The following is an 18,991-nucleotide window of genomic DNA, read 5'->3' as shown; positions in this document are numbered from 1 at the left end:
ATTGATACACGCAACCACATGGGTGAACCTCAAAGTAATTATGCTGAGAGATAAGAAGCCAGACACAAGTGCATGTACTGTATGATTTCCATTCACATAAAATTCTAGGAAATGCAACCTAACATATTGTGACCAGAAGCAGATCAATGGCTGAGAAAGGGGGAAACTTGTAGGCATGATGTATATATGTTCATGAACTTGGTTGCAGCGATGCTTGCACGAGAGCACACATACCTCAAAACGCAGCAAACTGTACCCTTTGGTTACGTGCAGTTTCTTGAAGGTCAATACCTCAATCAGTTGTCTTTAAAAAAGGAAGAGGTAATCTCGCGCCCAGAGTGACAGGGCTGGTTAAGTGGCACAGAGCGATCCAAACGCAGAATTCCGCGCCTGGAGCCCGACGTTCTCAGTCCCTGAGGTCCCGGTGACTAGAGCCCTGAAGAAAGTGCTGGAACGGGGCAGAGGCCCAGCGCGGATCTCGGCCGAGTTAACGATTACCGGTGGGCGGGCCCTCGCGGTCCCGCCCCGCCCGCTGCCCCGAGCGCCCGGCGCCGCCCTGTCGCCCCGCCGCCACCTGCCGCTCGGCCGCGTCCGCACCTGCGTCGTGCCCGCCATGGTGAGGGGGTCGCGCGCCCGCCGCCCGTGGGGGCCGGGGCGCGCGGGAGGGCGGAGGAGAGGAAAGGGTCCGACCGCGGGGGCGTGGCGGGGGGCGACGAGGGTGGAGTACGGTGCCTGCGAGCTCTGCGCCCGCTGGCCGCTCGCGGGCTCGGAGAGCCGGGGTCTCCGCCCCGCGGCCGCCCGCACCCCTGGTAGTATCCCAGGGTGAGCCGAGGCCGGGAGAGGGGCGGTGGCGGGTCCGTGTGACAGCGAGGCGGGAGCCCAGGCCTGGTCCTGCTCCCAGGCCCGTATAACCCGGCCCCCTCGCTGCCGCGGGCGGGGCGTGGGCGGTGGGCCCAGGGCGGTCAGTGGGGAGTGGGGAGAGGCATCTAGTGAGCCCGCAGACCTCTTCCCCCTCGGTCGCCAGTCCTCTTCCGTATTGAGGGAAGGGGGGCGTCTGAGTGTCTGAGTGTGAGAAGGAGGGAGGCTGGTTCTGTGTTCTGCGCGCCTGTTTACCGCCTTTCTCTCGTGCACTTTTGGCACAGGGTCCGGCCAAGCCCTCTGTGCACCCTGTGCTGCCTCCTGGCCTCAGAGCCAGCCCCTGGTGCCTAGCTCCAGGACTGTGCTCAGCAATAGGGACCTGATTGCTCAGGATCAGCCCTCCTCCACTGGGTTTCCCCCCAGGAGGGCCCTGGCCCTGTGCTCAGCTCTGCGTCAACACCTCCACCCTTGGGCACGTGAAGGTGGGCCCTGGCAGGGGAGGAGAGCCTAGCCTGGGGAAGCTTTACTAAACAGCCCCTTTGTGGTCCCAAAGCCTCTGGAGCAGGGGGGACTGTGGTAACAGCTGAGAGGGCATTTGGAAAGCTGTGGCTTGGAGGGAGGGGCGGTGGGGAGTGAGGCTGATTGTGTGGTGCACTGAGGCCCCAAAGATGCAGGGCAGGGCGGGTAATCAGTAACCCGACAGCACACTCCCCCACAAGGCAGAGGCCAGGCCTGACCTGTGATTTACCGAGCAAACACTGCCCCTTCCCCCCACCCGATCCCAGATCTGGGAGGAGCTTGTCATTTCAGCCCCAGGCTGTGACACTTGGGGGTCCCCAGAAGACTCTCGAGGAAGGGGTGCCTCCCAGGGGACAAGGGTACCCATCCACTTATTTCTGGGCCAAAGAACTAAGCAGTGGGTTCTGATGCCTGGGCTGACATCAGTTAATCCAGTTGCCTGGATACGTGGACCAGGCTTATCAGCCACTGAGAAAGGGCCAGCTCTGGGAAGGGAGCAGGGGTGGGGTGCTGGATACAGATCTCTCAGAGCTGAGGAAAGGAGCCTGACGAAGCCAGGTCAGTCCAGAGAAAACAAGTGTTTTCAGGAGGCAGAGAAAGATGGACCTCGAGGAGGCTGCAATCCTTTTCCGGATCTACCCCCACACCGGAGAGGCGCATCAGGCCTGCCAGCCCCAGGAGCCTCCTTCTATAAATGCAGGTGCCGTGCCCATAGTAACAGTGGAGTCTACTAAAAGTGTCCCACTGGCTCCTCTTGCTGATCTGACAGTGGAAGTTCTTGGCCCCTTCTGCCCTTGAAGCCAAGGGAGGTGAGGGCCACAGGGTCGCCTGGCTGGAGGATGGCAGGACTGGGGCCTGAACCGGCCCTGCCAACCCGGCCCACGCCTACCGGCTGCCGGCTGCCTCAGGAAAGCTAAACTAACCTCCCTCACGTTCTCTCCCCTGATCTCATTGATTCACTTCTCCTTTAGCACTCTGTATTCTGTCCTGGGGGAGTGCTTTTCAGAAGTCTCGATTCTGGGATCCCTGGTGCCAGGCCTGGATCCTCCTAGGGAGTGGAACTGACCTTGGCTTCCTTCTGTCTCTGAGGGTTCCACCCATGGCTGTGCCAGTTTGGGCTGCCTTGAGGGCACTTTGCACAATAGGTAAATAGGATGAGGCCCAAGGTTTGCCAGTCGCCCTTGGCCAAGTTACTTCCACTTTGGGACTGAGCTCTGTTGGCTCGGGCTCCCCAAGCTGACAGAATAGAAAAGAAGGTGGGAGTCTGAAACCCCTAGGCCCGGCAGCCGGTACTCAGAGGCTACATGGGACCATGATGAATACCCACTGGGAGGTAGGGCCAGTGGATGTCAACTGTGCTGTGGCCAAGAGTCATCTGGAAGGTGTTTTAGGTGCTGGCTCCTCTGCCCAGCCCCAGGAGGCAGATTCAGAACCCCTTTGAGAACAATGCCTGTGTTCTCTTGGACTGAGGGGAAAGTAGGGGGAGGAGCACAGTGGTCATTTTGCCTTTCTAGGCCTCAGTTTCCTTGAGTAACAACAGCACTGGCATAGGGTGAACTGGATGAAGCCCAGAACAGAAAAAGTTTGGAGAATCCTGGGTACTCTTTTTCTGAAAGGTGGTGTACATTCGAATCTGGGCTTGATCTGTCTCATTAACTTAAGAGACCTAATGGTGTGTGCGGAGGGGGGAGGGGGGAATCTGTCAGGCTTTGGGGTGGGGTGAGGGGACTATTGCTCAACCCCAGGGACTTGCATCACACCTCAGGATTTTCTGTTCTTAGAGAGAAGTGTCCAAATCTAAGAAACAATCAGTGCCTGAGCCACGGCCCCACCTCCAGGGCAGGGCACCACCCTCAACACCTCCCTGTCAATTGCTTTAGAACAGCCCTCCCAGGCTGGCTACATTATTTCCCCAGGGATGGGGCACTCTCCTGGACCGCAAAAAGAAATGCCCTTGGGCCTCTGTTGATTTTCTCTCCTAGGCTGGCAAAGCACACAGGCTAAGTGCCGAGGAGAGGGACCAGCTGCTGCCAAACCTGAGGGCCGTGGGGTGGAATGAGCTGGAAGGCCGCGATGCCATCTTCAAGCAGTTCCATTTCAAAGACTTCAATCGGGTATGGCACCGGGTGGGACAGAGCGTCTGAGACTGGGGCGATGGGGTCCCATTCCAGGACTTGTTCTCTCCCTTAAAGCCCTCCTACCCGAGACCCTCAGACACTACCCTGGTCCGGATGACTTGGGAGTGTCATCCTTGGGGACTGGAGAGGGGGGAGATGGGTCTTGGGCCCTCCATACCTGGAACTTTTAGAAACAATCCTTAGAGGAAACGGGTCAAGTAGGAAACAAGACATCTCAGTAGATAACCAAAAGACTGGCCAGATCTAAACATCTCTGTGGTGTTTCCACCTAGTTAGGTAGGGGCCCTAGGAACCAGACTTTCTTCCCACTTCGGAAGGACCGCCTCAAACTCCGGCGCAGAACCAGCTGCAGGGTGCCAGGGGGGTGACTAAAGCTGGACGGGTCTCCTTGTGGGGAGCCGGTCCATCCTGCACCTAGGTCTCACGCCAGCTCGAAAACAGGCCTAGCAGCCCTCTGTTTCTCAGAGCACTAACTCGGGTCTCACTTCACTACATAGGCTTTTGGCTTCATGACGAGGGTGGCCCTACAGGCGGAGAAACTGGACCACCACCCCGAATGGTTTAACGTGTACAACAAGGTGAGCGATGCCTGCCTGCTGGGTCCAGCCCAGCCTGTTCTGAAGGCCCTTCCCTGGGCTTCCCTAGGGGCCTCACCACCCAGGGGCTGCCTGTCCACTCCTCCTGGTCCTTTCAACTCGTTCCTGGAATCAACGTGAACACCCCTGCAAAACAGTCTCACTACAAATTAAAGAAGGTGCAAATTAAAACACTCGTGAGAGAACTTGCGGTTGAGGTAGAGAGTAAGGAGACATTAAGGCGGCGAGACCCACAAAAGCAAGACTGTGGGAATGGGGCGTATTCATTGCTAATAGCTCCAAATGACTTAAATCCTCCTGGAGGTGTGGAGGAATGAAAAAGTAGTAACTTGAGCTAAGAATACCCACGCACAGCAAACAGATCGGCCTGCCTGCCGAACAAACGCTGTCATTCAATGCCCTCCTTGTGCGAGTGGCGGGTTTACACTGTTGCTAGAGACTCTCAGGCAGGCAAGGCAGCCCCCAGGAGAGATTGTAGTGCCTGGCCGCTGTTCTGGAATCCTTGGTGTGGCTGAGCCCCGTAGCCGTGACCCTCTCCTGCTCTTGGCGAAGGCAGCGGATGAGCTGGGCCCTAATCGCTGGTTTTGTTTCAGGTCCACATCACCCTGAGCACCCATGAGTGTGCAGGCCTTTCAGAACGGGACATAAACCTGGCCAGCTTCATCGAACAAGTAGCAGTGTCCATGACATAGGCCCTGCCCTTCCTCGTGGAAGTCTTTGGGGGAAGTGGAGGGACTGATTTGGGGATCCAGGGAGGGAGCTGGGGAGCCCTGGGATGTTCTACAGCCAGAATTGCCAAGTGGACTCCGCTGCCTCCGTTTAGGGGAGAGTCCTTGCTGTGGTAAGAGGAGATGTCAGCCTCACTGCCGACCACTCTTTATCCCCAGCGCTCTGGCACACGTATGCTAATCGAGTACGATCTTCCCCTTCTGTAGGACTTCCCAACAACAGTAATGGTCTTCTTGCCAGGCTGTGTCTTGCTCCTTTTCTGATTCATTTCCCAAGAAGCTGTGTCTAAGATGCACAGTCTTAACTTAGAAGCCAGGACCCTAAAGTCAACCCAATCGTATGTGACAGAAACACATGTGCTTTTATGCCTCAAATAAAACTACTGTTTCACTCGGCCTCAGCTCTGGAACATGGTTTTCCACAGGTCAGTCCAAACTGGAGTCAAGAGGCATTTAGAGCACTTACTCAATGAAGGCACTGGAGGAAAAGTAGGACCGAGCCACCCTGTCTGCATGGAGTTCACAGTCATGTAGGGGAATTAAGCAGGAAGCAGTTAACTATCACTAGGCAGGATGAATGAAGTCAGTGCTACAGGCGAGGATAAGAAATGAGCTAAGGAAACATGAGGCGATTGACAAGGGTGACTCTGGAGGCTTCATTTAAATTATGCCTGAATGGAATTCTTGAGGCAGAGATGGCTGAGGGGGCACCATGAATAAAAGTAAAGGTGTGTAGGACACTGTGTTTATCCGTGGTGGGACCTGTGACTAGGAAGGCAGTCTGCGTGGGGCGCCTGGGTAGCTCAGTTGGTTAAGTGTCCAACTCTTGATCCTGGCTCAGGTCATGCTCTCACCATTTGTGGGATCAAGCCCCATGTCGGGCTCTGTGCTGACTTGAGGCTGCTTGGGATTCTCTCTTTCTCTCTCTCTCTCTCTGCCCCTCCCCCACTCACACTTGCACTAAAATTAAAAAAAAAAAAAAAGGCAGTCTTAGGCTGTATGATCTGTCTGGTCTACATCCCATGGGGAGATTTGTTTTTAATGTTTATTTTTGAGAGCAAGCATGAGTGGGGCGGTGGGGGAGAGGGAGGGAGAGAGAGAGAGAAACAGAATCTGAAGCAGGTTCCAGGCTCTGAGCTGTCAGCACAGAGCCCGACACGGGGCTCAAACTCACAAACCGCTAGATCATGACTTGAGCCAAAGTCGGACGCTTAATGAAGCCACCCAGGTGCCCCATCCCATGGGGAGATTTCTAATCCTCCAGGATTACTTGCTTTTACTACATAAGGGAGAGGACAAAAATCCTAGCTTAAGGAGGTGATGGGCTATTTTACCACCTGAGCAGCTAAGGAGCCAATTCCTACAGACCAGTCCTCCAACCTAGAGACTCTAGGGTAGAATATTCCCATAATGTGCTGTGTCTGGGAGAAGTGGAAGCCACAGAGCACAGTAACCTCTCTCCCCAGCGCATGCCACATGGATGTCCTTTTGCGGATGCCATTATGCAAGATTTGGGGAAGCCCTCCTCCCTCACCTATGACCCCCTAGCCTGAAGGTGCCGGCATACTAAGCTGACTTGCAAATGCCACAGTCCCTTGGAACAGGGTGTCACAACCCAGTTACCCTGGATGAGTTGGTCCTGCAACAAGGGCCAGAAAAGAGAGGTTGGTGGCTGAGAAATCAGCATACTGTTGGTAAGAGGTACTAGCAGGATCTAAAGATAACAATACCTAGGTCAACAGCAAGTTCTTAGCAAAGCTTAATATCAAAACCAATGAGATTCAGATGCTCTCCCGTCTGCCCCACTTCTGACTTAACTTTTCCTAAGTGGGCTCTGATCTGATGACTGCGGATTAGGGGACAGAAGCCACCAGACACGGAAGTATAGAGCACACGTTACGTCACCTTCCTGCCTCTGCTTACTCAGGGGTCAGGGGTTGAAAACACCATCCTGGAGGACACTACAGTCATATGAAGGACTTTTCTGTGGGACAAAGACCTATAAGCAATACTTTTTCCGAAATAAATGTTTGTTTTAAAATTCATGCAAATAACTGAAGTTATATGGGAAGATGTTAAGGAGAGATTATGAAAAAGCAAGGCCAAGAAAAAGGCAATTAAGACTCACAACTCAAGAAAGGTTTCAAACAGCTGACTCTTGCTTACCCAGGCTGTAGCTGGTGGCTATCAAATCCGGCCTCCATCATCACTTCTGTCACTGCCAGGTCTAGTGAAAAGTGGCTCGTTGCTACCAAGAACCCACAGGGAAGGCCAAAGGGTTCAGAGTAAGTAGCTGGAGTAAGCATTCAAACAGCAACTCTTGGATGGGCCAGGTCCCCTAACCAAGCATATCCTGCCCTCTTATTCTCTAGGGTTTACCCAGAGCAACTAGGTGCTCAGGAAACCAAGTCATTTAGCAGAAAACTGTAGCAAAGACAACATTCCTTGGCTTGATTCTGACAAAGTCCAAATGGAATTGAGAAACTGGGTTACCTGAAGGACAGCCTCCAAGACCCGAATAACCCTTTGGAAAGACTGCTCACTTCTTATTCGTAACGGAACAAGGTGTCCAGTGGTTACATGTGCAGAGCTATTCTGAGGGGTTCCACCAACTCCCAAATCAAATGCGGGCCTCGAAGCCAGTGCCCAGCTGGCTGGGGCCCACCTCAGAGGGCTCAATCCATCATTAAGGTATCAGCAGAAGTAATGATGAAGATGACAGAAAACACAAGGCAGGGCCCAGGTCCTGGGGAGCTAAAGACCTAAGTTCTAGAACTCCTTAAAACCGGTATGACCACCACTCTTGGAGAAGCCACCTGCAAAGGTGCTCTCGCCCCGGGCTACGGCCCTGAGTATCAGCGGACACACACAACCGTTTCACCACAAGGGGGCGATGTCCCACCAGCAGCCCGACCCCCTCCCCCTGGATCAACCACCTGCATCCAAATCATTGAATACAACCATCCACATTAGTTAAGATTTGGGACATTTAATTAATTGCTTTTTAAGATATTATTGCTGCAGTTAGGAAGGGAGCACTGAGATGGGAAGAAGGAGGTTAAATACAGAAAAGATTTAGAAGAGGCAAGTACCATTTTCCAAGTATAAAACTGGTAATATTAAAAGTGACACGGCAGTATATTCACGCGAGTACTTAATGTAGAAACAAGACAGTACGGTTTTTGCAGAGGCCAATGTGACATCTGCTAGCAACATGACATCGTGAAGACTTCTGCCCACCTCTGCCAGACTAGGTGTTACTATGTGCACAGATACACAGAGAATGGAAAGCCCACAAGTGTTGAGTCAAACTAAGGCTCATGATCATAAAGTGGCTACAGTAGGTCCCTTTAAAAAAATGCCACTGCCCCCGGGGCAGCAGTGCTGTCACGGAAGAGGGGGGCCTGCAGACACTGGAAGCAACAGCTTGCTCTGTAGGGCATGTGCTTCTCCAGTTTAGCAGCTAACAGACCACAGTGCCTGCTGGGTGGTTTGTCCAGCGCCACGAATGCACCGGAGACCCAAGAAACAGTTCGCACATAGCTCCTCTCTTGGGGGGGTGCCCACCAGTTCGGTAACTGGAGGGAGCGTGACCCCCGGGTCCAAAGGATCCTAGCCTCTCCCTCTAACACACACACACACACACACACACACACACACACACACGCCCCAACCTCTCCTGGAACCCACAATGGACAGAAGGAACACATACCACACCAGCCCTGCAGTGACACAGCCAGCTAATCACAGTTATTGTGGAGGAAGTACAGTGCTAAAGGCCTGGGGGCGGGGGAAGTCCGGTCGTCTTGGCTCTCCTGGCCAGCATTCCCAGTGAGGGAGGCCAGAGGATACCAGCCTCAAGAGGCTGAATGGTTCAGGAGTCCCTGAGAAGAGTAATGGAACAGAGGAGATTTTCTCCTGACTCATCCTAAAGTACTCCCCTACCCAAGCAAAAATCTCAAAGACTGCTGCACCTCCCCCAGGGCCTGGGTCAGGAATAGCCCACCACTGCTCACTGTGAGGAAAAAGGCACACAATATGTCGTCTTCAGAGGAAGACAGTGGCTCCACCTAGATCAGGGACCCATGCAAGGGAGAAGGGGGTAGGAAGTGGGTACAGGGTTTGGTCCTGTCCCTGCACCACCCTGAGCAACTAGTCTTAGGAAGGAATCCCAGTCCCTAGGCCGCAACTGACGGTTGCCGTCATGCTTTCCTATCCTAACAAGTTTGTCTCATTCTAGCCAGGGCTGAGAAGTGTCCAGTACCTGAGGCTAAACTGCCATAGTACCTTTGCGAGATGAATATAGGGAAAGAGGCAGGACGAACACACTAATGGGGAGAAAATTTTCCTTGCCGTGGGGGCTCTCTCTCACACCCTACTGGCACCCACCTAGGGTAAGTCAAGGCAACTCGTGAAGGTGCTCTGAGCTGTTCCTTCAAGTGAACACACTCCTACATGATGGCTTACAACGGTGGGGGGTGGGGAGGGGAGGACCACCAACTCTGGCGACAGAGATGTGACTCTGGGCACTCATCCTGCTCTGACACTCAGAGACGCAGGGAAAGGGCCCTGGTTTCCGATCATCACCAGCCTGGGAGAGGGTACAGGTGTGCTCCGAACACTGCCAATTCAGACAGGCAGCACGAGGGCCGGAAAGTCCTGGGTTCTCTAGAAACCACGTTCTCTTCTTAATCCAGGGGAACAATAGCAAACCAATGAGAGCATGACTTCAAACACGTATCTCCAAAGATGGCAGCAACCAAGTATCAGACCAGGGACTGGAGCACGAAAGAGGGCCGTTCCAGAGCCTGCCTTGATAGACTGAGCAGATCTGCTTGGCCACTCCAATCCTGCAAACCAGGAACAGCGGCCTGTCCAGCTGTGTCCTGGAAAAATAAAGTGAGGTGTGCTAAAAGCGACTCTAAGAGGGACGACTCACCTACTCAAAGAGGAGGGCCGAGAAGGCCGCGTGCTTAGAGTACACCTAACACCACCCGGGGAGACACGTGTCACACGGATGCTTCCGAGCTGCCTCACCCATCTGCCTGAGAGAACAAAGAAAACCCTCTCGTATCGCATAAACCATACCCCAGCCTCCCTAAGGAATCAGGACAGGTCGGAGCTGTCACACAATGATGAAGTGAAGTGGAAAGCTAGAAGGTTAGAGAAGGAAATGGCTAAAACGATTCCTAGGGTAACATTTGAGAGCAAGGGCAAAATAATTAGGTAATGGACTCCTTTGGGATCTCCACATTCAAAACCACAAAAGGATGATAGGAGGAACAAGAATCCTGAGGATCAAGCCGTCTCGTGGTCCATCTCGTCGTGATCTACGGAGCAAGACCAGATGTTCGAACTGTGCGCGGCCTGTTCCACAGCCCCAGAACCTTCTGAAGGCCAGGAGCCCCTCGGGGCAACGAAGGGTCCAGACTCAGCGGGGTTTCGAAGAACCGTTCATCTGGCTGCTCGGAGTTACAGCGTCAGTGCTGAAAAGGCTGTCCAAGAAGACTGAGGTCAATTCTGCCACCAGGTTCCTGTCGACGGTCGTCTGGGCCATGCCGTAGATCGCACCCTACAAATCCAGTCAGAGATCATTACTGGCAATGAGGGGGACAGGGATGGAGATGAAGCTGTGGCTCTGATCTCCCCCTCCTTCCATCCCTGACTTCCATGTCCCTCTTCTCCCCACTCCATGCCCACCCAGACAGTTTTTCACAGGTACTTGCCAGTCTGCCTTTCTGCCCAAAGGAACCAGCCTATGGGATTTGCTGTAGAAAATTCCAGAAAAGGCAGGCTGTTGCCTTTCCTGTGTCAAAACTTTCTTTTCAAAGGGACAGGACCACCACCTGCCTTTGTATGGCACTTTTAAATTTATAAGGTGCTTTCTACATAGCATACTTCATTTGAGACCAAACACCTTGGACACGGGTGAGGCAGAGATTATCAGCTTGGAGTAATAAGGTTTGTGGAGACATAACAGAGGCAGGAACAGACTCGAGGTCACTTGGTTCTTCCAACCCCCCCCAGGATACCTAAACTTCCACAGGAAGAAAAAAATCCCAAGTGTCCCTACCATTCCTGTGGTCTTTGCTTTAGGATTCTTCATGATCTGAGTGACAGACTCCCGGATGTCCTTTAGGAACTGTATGGCTACTCGCTTCCGAGTGTGTACCAGCGTGATGCAGAAATGAATACTACGGGAGAAGACAGACACAGACAGAGATGAACCTCGGGGGAAAAAAGTTCTAAAATAAAGCAGCCCCCCACACAGGAATTTATCGCTTGCTTCTTCATGTGATTTGTGACGAGTGTTCCCAGTCCTGGGAATCAGGGAGATCAAATACATGGGCTGTCGAGCATGGGCTGACATGAGGGCTTCATGCCTCAGCATGATCGAGAACATCCTGACAGAATGAATACAGCTGCCAGCTCTGTCCCACCCCTCCCCTCCAAAACGGTCAACTGCTAGGCCTTGAGCCACGTGACCACCAAGGGGATGCTTTCATCTTAGATGATACACCTTCATGGGGACAGGGCCACAGGGCGGGGGTCTTGAAGGACTTCAAGGCAAAGAAGCAACTCTAACTCCCCCTGGAGGGAGACTGAGGAACAGAGGGATAGTGAAGAGGAATAAATTGAGTCCACACAGGACTGGCAATGGCACCACGAAGTCAAAGGGATCGGGGTACATAGAAGACACAGGAGAGACCTCTGCCGTTGGGGTGGAGTGTTTATTTATTTATAAGCATCATGGAAGGTTAGATTACAAAGGCATATTAAAGGAGAGAGCAGCGGACCTGAACGATTAGAGGCCCTAAGGGAGGTTTTGAGGGAAGCAGTCAGTTTGTAGGCACCATGTGATGGGGGTGCACAAGACGGGTAGGGAGAGCACAGCCTAGAAAGATGGCAGGGGCGGTGGGGAGGCGTCTCATGACCGGCCACTGGTCTCAAGAGGCTGCCACCTAATTTTGCTAGTTTTAAAACTAATCGTCTTGTTCTGGATACAGAGTAATTCCAGATGGCAAGACGCAATCCTACGGCTACTACAGTTGCCACTGCGGTGCCCGGCCTCATAGCCGATCTCTACGCTTCGGGTCACCTTGCCACCCGAGTTCTTTGGGAGCCACGGCGCGCAGGAAGGGAAGAGGCTCCTCCAGCTTACCTGGGTGGGAACTGCAGGTGGTTCAGGTTCCATCCCTTGGCAGTCATCAGGTTAAACAGTCGGTAGATGTCAAAATCTCGGGAGCCCAGAGCTATGACTGACAACTGAGGATTCCCAAAAACAAAGATGCCTTTGATATTTTCCAGCCTGAAAACAAAAAAAAGGAACAGAAAGGAAGTTCAGCCACATACACTCCTCGGGCCATCACCTCTCTAATCATTCAATGTCTCCCCTATAACACAATCTAATCTTTTAGGGCCTCAGCTCTCTCACCTTCTAAAATCAGGTGGCTAGACTGAGAGCAGTGGTCCCCAAACATTACAAGTATTCAAAGGCCCAAATCCCACCAAGCTCCAATGAGTCAGAATCATCGGCTCTTACCCTATCTGCCCAACTCCCAAATTCTGATATGCCTGAGAGGCATCTGAGGCATAAAAGATGCACGTTAAGGGGAGCCTGGGTGGTTCAGTCAATTGAGTGTCCGATAGCTCCGGTGATGATCTCGGGCCTCATGGGTTCGAGCCCCACGTCAGGCTCTGTGCTGATAGCTCGGAGCCTGGAGCCTACTTCGGATTCTGTCTCCCTCTCTCTGCCCCTCCCCCACTCGCATTTTTTTTTCTCTCTCTCAACAATAAGTAAACATTTAAAAAATTAAAAAAAAAAATGCACAGTAAAAAAAAAAAAAAATCCTGGCAAAATCATCTATCTCCACAGTTTAAAGTCCTACATGTCATGCCTAATGCATGAAATGGTACAGCAGCTCTCAACACACAGGTCTACCAGCTGGGTATACGCAGGCTTCTTTCAAATGAGACAGGCCTAACTGGCCACTTTCGTTCACCTTCAGGACTCTGCAAAAGCCTCCCCAGCCCGGGTGAGCCACAGAGACAGGCGGGTAATATGTGCACAGGTAAGTCAGCCAGCACGCAGCCTAGTTCCAGCCTTAGCTCAGCCCTGGATTTCCTCACTTGCCCCGCCCCCATTCATTCCGCCTCATCCCCGATTCTTTTCCTACACTAGCGATTCTCCACGTGCGATTCCTAGACTGGCAGCTTCAGTTCCCACTGGGAACTTCCTAGAGACGCACACCCTCAGACTCCCTTTCCAGATCTACTGAATCAGAATTCTGCATTTTAAACACATCCTCCGGATGGTTAGGACACATGCTCAAGTTCGCACTGAACTGTCTATCAGCCCTTGGTAAGAGCTGCCGGTTGCTGACACGTCCTTTGAGACACGATGGCTCAAGACGAAGCCTGGATCTGACCCTCCGAGTCACAGCAGAGCAAGGGAACTTATCCTCTCGGGCCGGCACCACACTCCTGAGCTGCTGTCCTAAAGCCCCGGTCTCCAGAGGATGGTAAACGGGCTGGGAGTACGGGTGCTTGGCCAGGCAGACGCCTCGAACCTACGAGCAGACAAAGCAAGAGACGAGGCAGAATCCCGATCTTGCACACATACTCTGACTTGAGGAAGCGAGTGGTTTTGATGATCTGTTTGGTAGCTTCAACATAGCCACTCTCACCGAAGTACATCAAGGCAGCCCAACAGGCCGCGCTAATGCCTCCAGGCCGTGAGCCCGCGATGGTCGGGGAAGCGTAGATACCACCCTGCCAATCGGTAGCAACGAAGAACTGATGGCTCCTGTACTTCTTGTCACTGTACAACACCACGGACGAGCCTTTGGGGGCATAGCCATACTGAGGGGGAGAAGCACAGGTGAGTCCACGGTTCTGCCGGGCACGCCTGCCCCACAAACTCAGCCCGCAAACCTCTCTCTCACGCGCCCGCTTCTCTCTGCTTCCCGCCCACGTGAAACATTCAAAGTCAGGGGGCGCCCGGGTGGCTCAGTCGGGTGAGCGTCCGACTGCAGCTCAGGCCACGATCTCACGGTTCGGGAGTCCAAGCCCCGCCGTGGGCTCGCCGCTGTCAGCGCAGAGCCCACGTCGCAGCCTCTGTCTCCCGCTCTCTCTGCTCTCACCCTCTCTCTCAAAAATAAATAAACTTAAACAATTAAAAAAAAGAATTCAAAGTCAGGAGGTTAAAGGCTGGAGGGAACTCTCTTTGAGGGTAGAAGGGTGGAATTCGTGTCGCTCGGAACAACTCAAATCACGAGCTGACTCCCTTCCCGTTATTTTCATTAGTATTATACTTCCTTTTAAAAAAATCACAGTGCTCAGAATCCAGAAGCTACTTGATGCAGCTGAAAAATAAACTGTGCGCTTGGTTTCCTTATAGAAAATGTGCCCTCCTAACGAACTGTCCCTGCAGCTCACGTGGAGCTAAATTCACTCCCTGACAGACACCGGGAGAGATGGTAAGGAAGGGGGCACAGGGGTTGCTGGGGGCCGAGGTGAAATCGGATCAGATCCTGACGGAAGATCCGTACACGTTATTTAGAGTCTGAGAACCAGGTCCCCACTACACTGGAAATTAAAAAGAACTCTGCCAGTGCAGCCAAGACAGAGCACACATCCCGAGGCCGCTATTCCGTCTCCATATCTGGATGCCGTTTAAAAGCGTTCCTGACCAACCTACACTTGGTCTCGGTCCCCCAGGGGCAGCAGCATCTGAACATTCCCAAGCACCTAAGCTCTTCCCTTTTTCCACAGGACTCTCCCGTTAGCCCGCACCGGTCGCTCAGGGCAGGAGCCCCAGCAGCGCGGAGCTACAGCACTAACATACACCCTCTTAGGAGTTCTACCCTCGACCTCACCCCAAAGGATCCGAAAGCTTCAGGGAACTTTGTTCTGTGGGCCACATGCCTAGGTACCAGCATGTCCCAGTCACATGCCGTCAGCGGGCACAGAAATTCTCTTAGCCACATGCCGCCAAGATAATGGGTCTCTTTTCGCTATTACTTGTCACCTGAACCAGCTACCCTGGTGAGAGCAAAGAGCCGGATTTAATTTTACATTTCTGGCAGACGCTAACGCTCTAACCAATTTATTTTGTTGATAGTAGTCGAAATAATCAAATGGCTACTTTAACATTCGGTCCTTCCCCGCCTCACCTTGTGGGTATCAGCTGAAATGCTGGTCACGCCTTTCACCCGGAAATCAAACGGCTGCTCCAGCGGGTATCCTGCTTTCTCCATAAAGACGATGAGGAAGCCCCCCAGACAAGCGTCTACATGAAGAGGTATTTTGTATCTGACAGCCAGCTAGTTCCAAAAGAGACCGCAAGAGAATTTCATTTATAGCCATCTAACAAAAACTTTGTAAGACACAGGTGGAAAGGTATGCTGTAATCCCAAGGCCGTTATGCACGATGGCTTTCATGTTTTAAAAAACTGGCTAGTTTTGACATTCCTAATAAAGCTCATCTTCCAAATGTATTTAGCCTTCAAAATAATTCATCTGAAATGTGGCATTTTATATCTAAATACTGCAGGGCCCCAAGCGCAATGCAAAGCCGAACAGGACACAAGCAGCGCTCTGATGTAGGGGGGAAAGGTGCTGCTTTAGTAACGGCGGGGTGGGGAGCCTGTGGGACACCGCCCCCTGCGAGGCACACCCTTAACAAGCAGCCCATCTCCCGGCTGAATGGAAACAGCGGCGCTCTTTCAGAGTATCCAGAGTATCCAGCTTCAACAAAGGCTCTACCTTGTGTCATCCCTCCCCCACAGCAGAGGCTCCGAAGGGAGCTGGAAGGCTTCCTCTGGGGCTCCTGGGATTTGTGCACAAATCTGAACTCGCACTTGCTTCTCCTCGCCGAGTCCCGCACCATTAGATTCTATCATAAAATCTCAACCTGACCACCTAGCAAGCGGCCCATTTCTCCCGCGTACCTTGGCCACTTCAGGGACAGGATCTAGGATACCGTGAGGAAACTGGGGGGCAGAACAGACGAGCATGGCAGTGTTCCTGGAGATGGCTCTCCTCATCGCCTAGGGGTTAAAGTCGAAAGGAAAATGAGAAGCCACGTCAACATTACTCTCCTCTGTCGCTATTGGCTCAGGGTCTGCGCTCCTCCAGCGCCGCTGCCTCCACCTCTCCAACCCGAGAGAAGACCGCCCCTGCCATGGGGGCAGCACAGAAAACCAGACCAGAGGGGTCCATCTGGGAAAAACAGTCTGAGGCCACAATACAGCAAATCACTGTGGGAGGAAACAGCATCGGGCGAAGATGCCGCGGAGCATGTCCCGGCCCCACTTACTAGCGCTGAAACCGGAGGTAAACTACTTAACCGCCCCGGTCTGTTTCCTCACCTGTGCACTGCAAAAATACTAACAGCTTCTACAACTTCCCTGGGCCGTCATAAAGCTCAGATGCAATTTGTATAGCACTCCAGAAACTAGAAAGTTCTCCACAAAGGCAAGGCATAAAAATAAAGGACTACAATTCGGTCTTAAAAAAAGAAAGCCTGCCATTTATGACAACAGGGATGAATCTGGAAGGCATACTGCTAAGCAGGCCAGGAACAGAAAGATAAATAGTGCATGATCTCACATACACGGCAGGTACAGCAGTCAATCTCAGAAGCAGAGAGTGGAATGCTGCTTGCTGGGGGCTGGGGGATGAGGGGCACCGAGTTTCAGTGATGTCTAACAGCAAGTTGTGGACGGCTAGTGGATGGCCATGTGACCACGAAACAACAATACTGCACTGTATGCTTGAAATCAGCTGGAGGTCGAAGAGGGAGTCTTAAGTATGCCAACCAAGGAGGAAAAAAACAAAAAGAAAGAAAAGAGTAACTATTTGAGGAGATGGGTATGTTCAATAGCATGACTGTGGGGATTATTTTGCAGTGTATACACATCTCAAAACATCAAGCTGGCACCTTCAATATATTTTTTATTTGTCAACTCATTAATTTGTCAGTTCATAAATCAGTAAAGATGGCAGGCAGAAATAACGCCAGTGCTAATAACTTGGGTAGTTTGGTTCTGAATAAATATTGTTACTATTCTGTTGGCAAGGATACCGATTCAGGCCAATAAAAACCACAAGAAGAGTCTGGGGGCAGGTGAGTCCGTGCTCATGGTACAAAAACAAAGGGGAAAGTGATGTTGCTGAAGCAAAATCAAGGTCTGCGAAGTCTCAAGTCAGGGACTAGATAGATCATCTTGCTATCAGACCTCTGAATTTATGAAAACATTCAATCACCACGGCCAGCAGCAGCTCGTCGGCTGTGGCCGCTACAGTCCAAGGCCTCTGGAGCCCATGTGTGCACGACGTTGGAAAAAGTCAGCCGGTCGGGTACATTCCTGCACCTCACAGTCCCCAGCAGGAAATGGCCCTTCAGGGGAACTCACCCGAACATCCACCTCCATCATTTTGTTCAGTGGAACCCGTATAATCTTCATCCCAAAATAATTGGCTGCTTTGTCAAATGCAGCATGGGCACTCTGGGGGGCCACACTAAATGATAGAGAAGAGGAAAATAATGAAATTCAGATAAAAGCAGGGTTCAAGAGAGAGCCTCATTAGCAGCTCATCTAAATCCCCAAGAGCAAACTTCTAATTATTTTTCCTCACATTTTTACAAGTGTTTATGTTGTTTTTCTTTTTAACCACAAATAAAAAGAGGTCAAATGATTTTCTATAGAAAATTTCTCCCTATGATTTAGCAAATCCGAAGCATAAATGAGGGCTGACAGGTAAAAGACGAGGGATTGGGAATTTGGATCAGACCAGCATCAGGCAGAGCCTTTTTGTGTTGGCCATCCAAAGCCGGGAGACCCTGGTGGGAACATGCTGCCTGACACAATACACAGCCAAGCAGGAACCCAAGACCGCTTGGCTGGGGTGTTCTACCAAGTCAGTGGTTCCTTCCATCTCTGAAAGCCCACAGCCTGTGAGAAACGAAAATTCCCATTGTTCCTGTAAACTTGGAAGCAGCATTTCAAATAGCACTGAAATGGGGGGCGCCTGGCTGGCTGGCTCCGTTGGTAGAGTATGTGACTCTTGATCTCACGGTCATGAGTTCAAGCCCCACGCTGGGCACAGAGCTTACTTAAAAAGAAAAAAAAAAAAAAAAAAAGACAAATAGCACTGAAAAGGAGACTGAGCCATGGTTATGTATTTGCTTTCAAACTTCTCTCAATTACTACACTCTCAAAATCAATCGGTTCCCCTTAAGGAAGGAAAGTCTCGATTACTGAGTTAAGTACCAGGCACTAAGATTTATGTGTGAGAAAGATGGCACCGTGATTTATTCTCTCAGGCATGAGATCACCTGCAACAAAACCCTTAGTGACATTTGCAGGAAAACAGTAACCCAGAGGATGCAGTATAAACACACTGGATAAGGAGAGGGTCTAGAGAAAAAAATGCAGCCAAATATCAAAATTATGCCCATGGGGTGCCATTATGGATGAATCTCAAAAAAATTTTTTAAAGTTTTCCTCCCAAAAAACAGCCCTCAGGCTGAAATCTTCTCAGGAAGCACCCCGAGGCAGCCTATTATATTTAAGTAACTTTCACTGAACTAGGTAATTAGAGTTTTCCTTAGGCTCCAGATTACTTATAATAAAATCACAGAATTCAAAGATGTAGTCCCGTCACTCTGTCACTTTTAGAAAAAGGATCTCATTCTTGCTATCGGTATATGCCGTGTACAAACTTGCGAGCTGGGAAAGGGAACGACCTTTAAAATTAACTGGCTGATCCACCCAGGACGTTGCAGAATGTGAAGGGATGAGGGTCAAGCGCAAAGGAAAGGAAGAATGAGGACTGGAACTGCCAGAGGAAGAGGGAAGAGAAGAAGCAGAAAACAGATGGTCAGGCTGTTTGCAACAGCGGTACTCCAAACAGATAATCTAAAGGCCACACATACATACATTTCTGGAGTTCTGATGCCGTTCGCAAAGGCCAGGTCCCGATAAGCTTTGCAGGCCATCAGTATGCTTTCTGTCCCCCCAGAGGTCACCTGTAATAAAGAAGAGATGACATCCATGGAGTGGAGTGAGGGACAACGATCAGCAAGCACATCGATGCCACTTTGATCTTGATGGCGGTCTGATGCAGAAGCAGATAAGGTCTCGAA

At 51.6% G+C, this 18,991-nt stretch overlaps 2 protein-coding genes across 6 annotated transcripts in view; one reads left to right on the top strand and one right to left on the bottom strand.

Annotated features, from left to right (window-relative positions):
* Positions 1 to 519: 519 nt before the first annotated feature.
* PCBD1 (pterin-4 alpha-carbinolamine dehydratase 1) lies at positions 520 to 5,235 on the top strand. 2 transcript variants are annotated; one of them, XM_043596555.1, is made up of 4 exons: positions 520 to 616; positions 3,360 to 3,491; positions 4,013 to 4,093; positions 4,705 to 5,235. In XM_043596555.1, exons 1-4 carry the CDS (start codon positions 614 to 616, stop codon positions 4,801 to 4,803), a joined length of 315 nt encoding a protein of 104 aa, XP_043452490.1. In that variant the 5' UTR covers positions 520 to 613; the 3' UTR covers positions 4,804 to 5,235. The 2 variants fall into 2 exon arrangements, with proteins under 2 accessions (XP_043452490.1, XP_043452491.1); XM_043596556.1 differs by lacking the exon at positions 520 to 616 and adding an exon at positions 716 to 822.
* A 2,577-nt stretch (positions 5,236 to 7,812) lies between these two features.
* The window catches only part of SGPL1 (sphingosine-1-phosphate lyase 1), a 60,598-nt gene continuing 49,419 nt past the window's right edge, over positions 7,813 to 18,991 (bottom strand). For all 4 annotated transcript variants that reach the window (XM_043596549.1, XM_043596547.1, XM_043596550.1 and 1 more), the window contains exons 8-15: positions 18,786 to 18,874; positions 17,259 to 17,364; positions 15,792 to 15,890; positions 15,015 to 15,164; positions 13,463 to 13,701; positions 12,002 to 12,148; positions 10,913 to 11,033; positions 7,813 to 10,411 (exon numbers count right to left, since the gene is read on the bottom strand). In XM_043596549.1, the coding sequence (XP_043452484.1) occupies positions 10,271 to 10,411; positions 10,913 to 11,033; positions 12,002 to 12,148; positions 13,463 to 13,701; positions 15,015 to 15,164; positions 15,792 to 15,890; positions 17,259 to 17,364; positions 18,786 to 18,874 (1,092 nt within the window). In that variant the 3' untranslated portion in view covers positions 7,813 to 10,270. The remainder of the gene's footprint in view (positions 10,412 to 10,912; positions 11,034 to 12,001; positions 12,149 to 13,462; positions 13,702 to 15,014; positions 15,165 to 15,791; positions 15,891 to 17,258; positions 17,365 to 18,785; positions 18,875 to 18,991) is intronic.

This window comes from Prionailurus bengalensis, chromosome D2 (assembly GCF_016509475.1).
Source record: "Prionailurus bengalensis isolate Pbe53 chromosome D2, Fcat_Pben_1.1_paternal_pri, whole genome shotgun sequence".
Taxonomy (NCBI): domain Eukaryota; kingdom Metazoa; phylum Chordata; class Mammalia; order Carnivora; family Felidae; genus Prionailurus; species Prionailurus bengalensis.
Note: the sequence above shows the minus strand (reverse complement) of the source record. Positions and strands in the feature narration are given on the sequence as shown.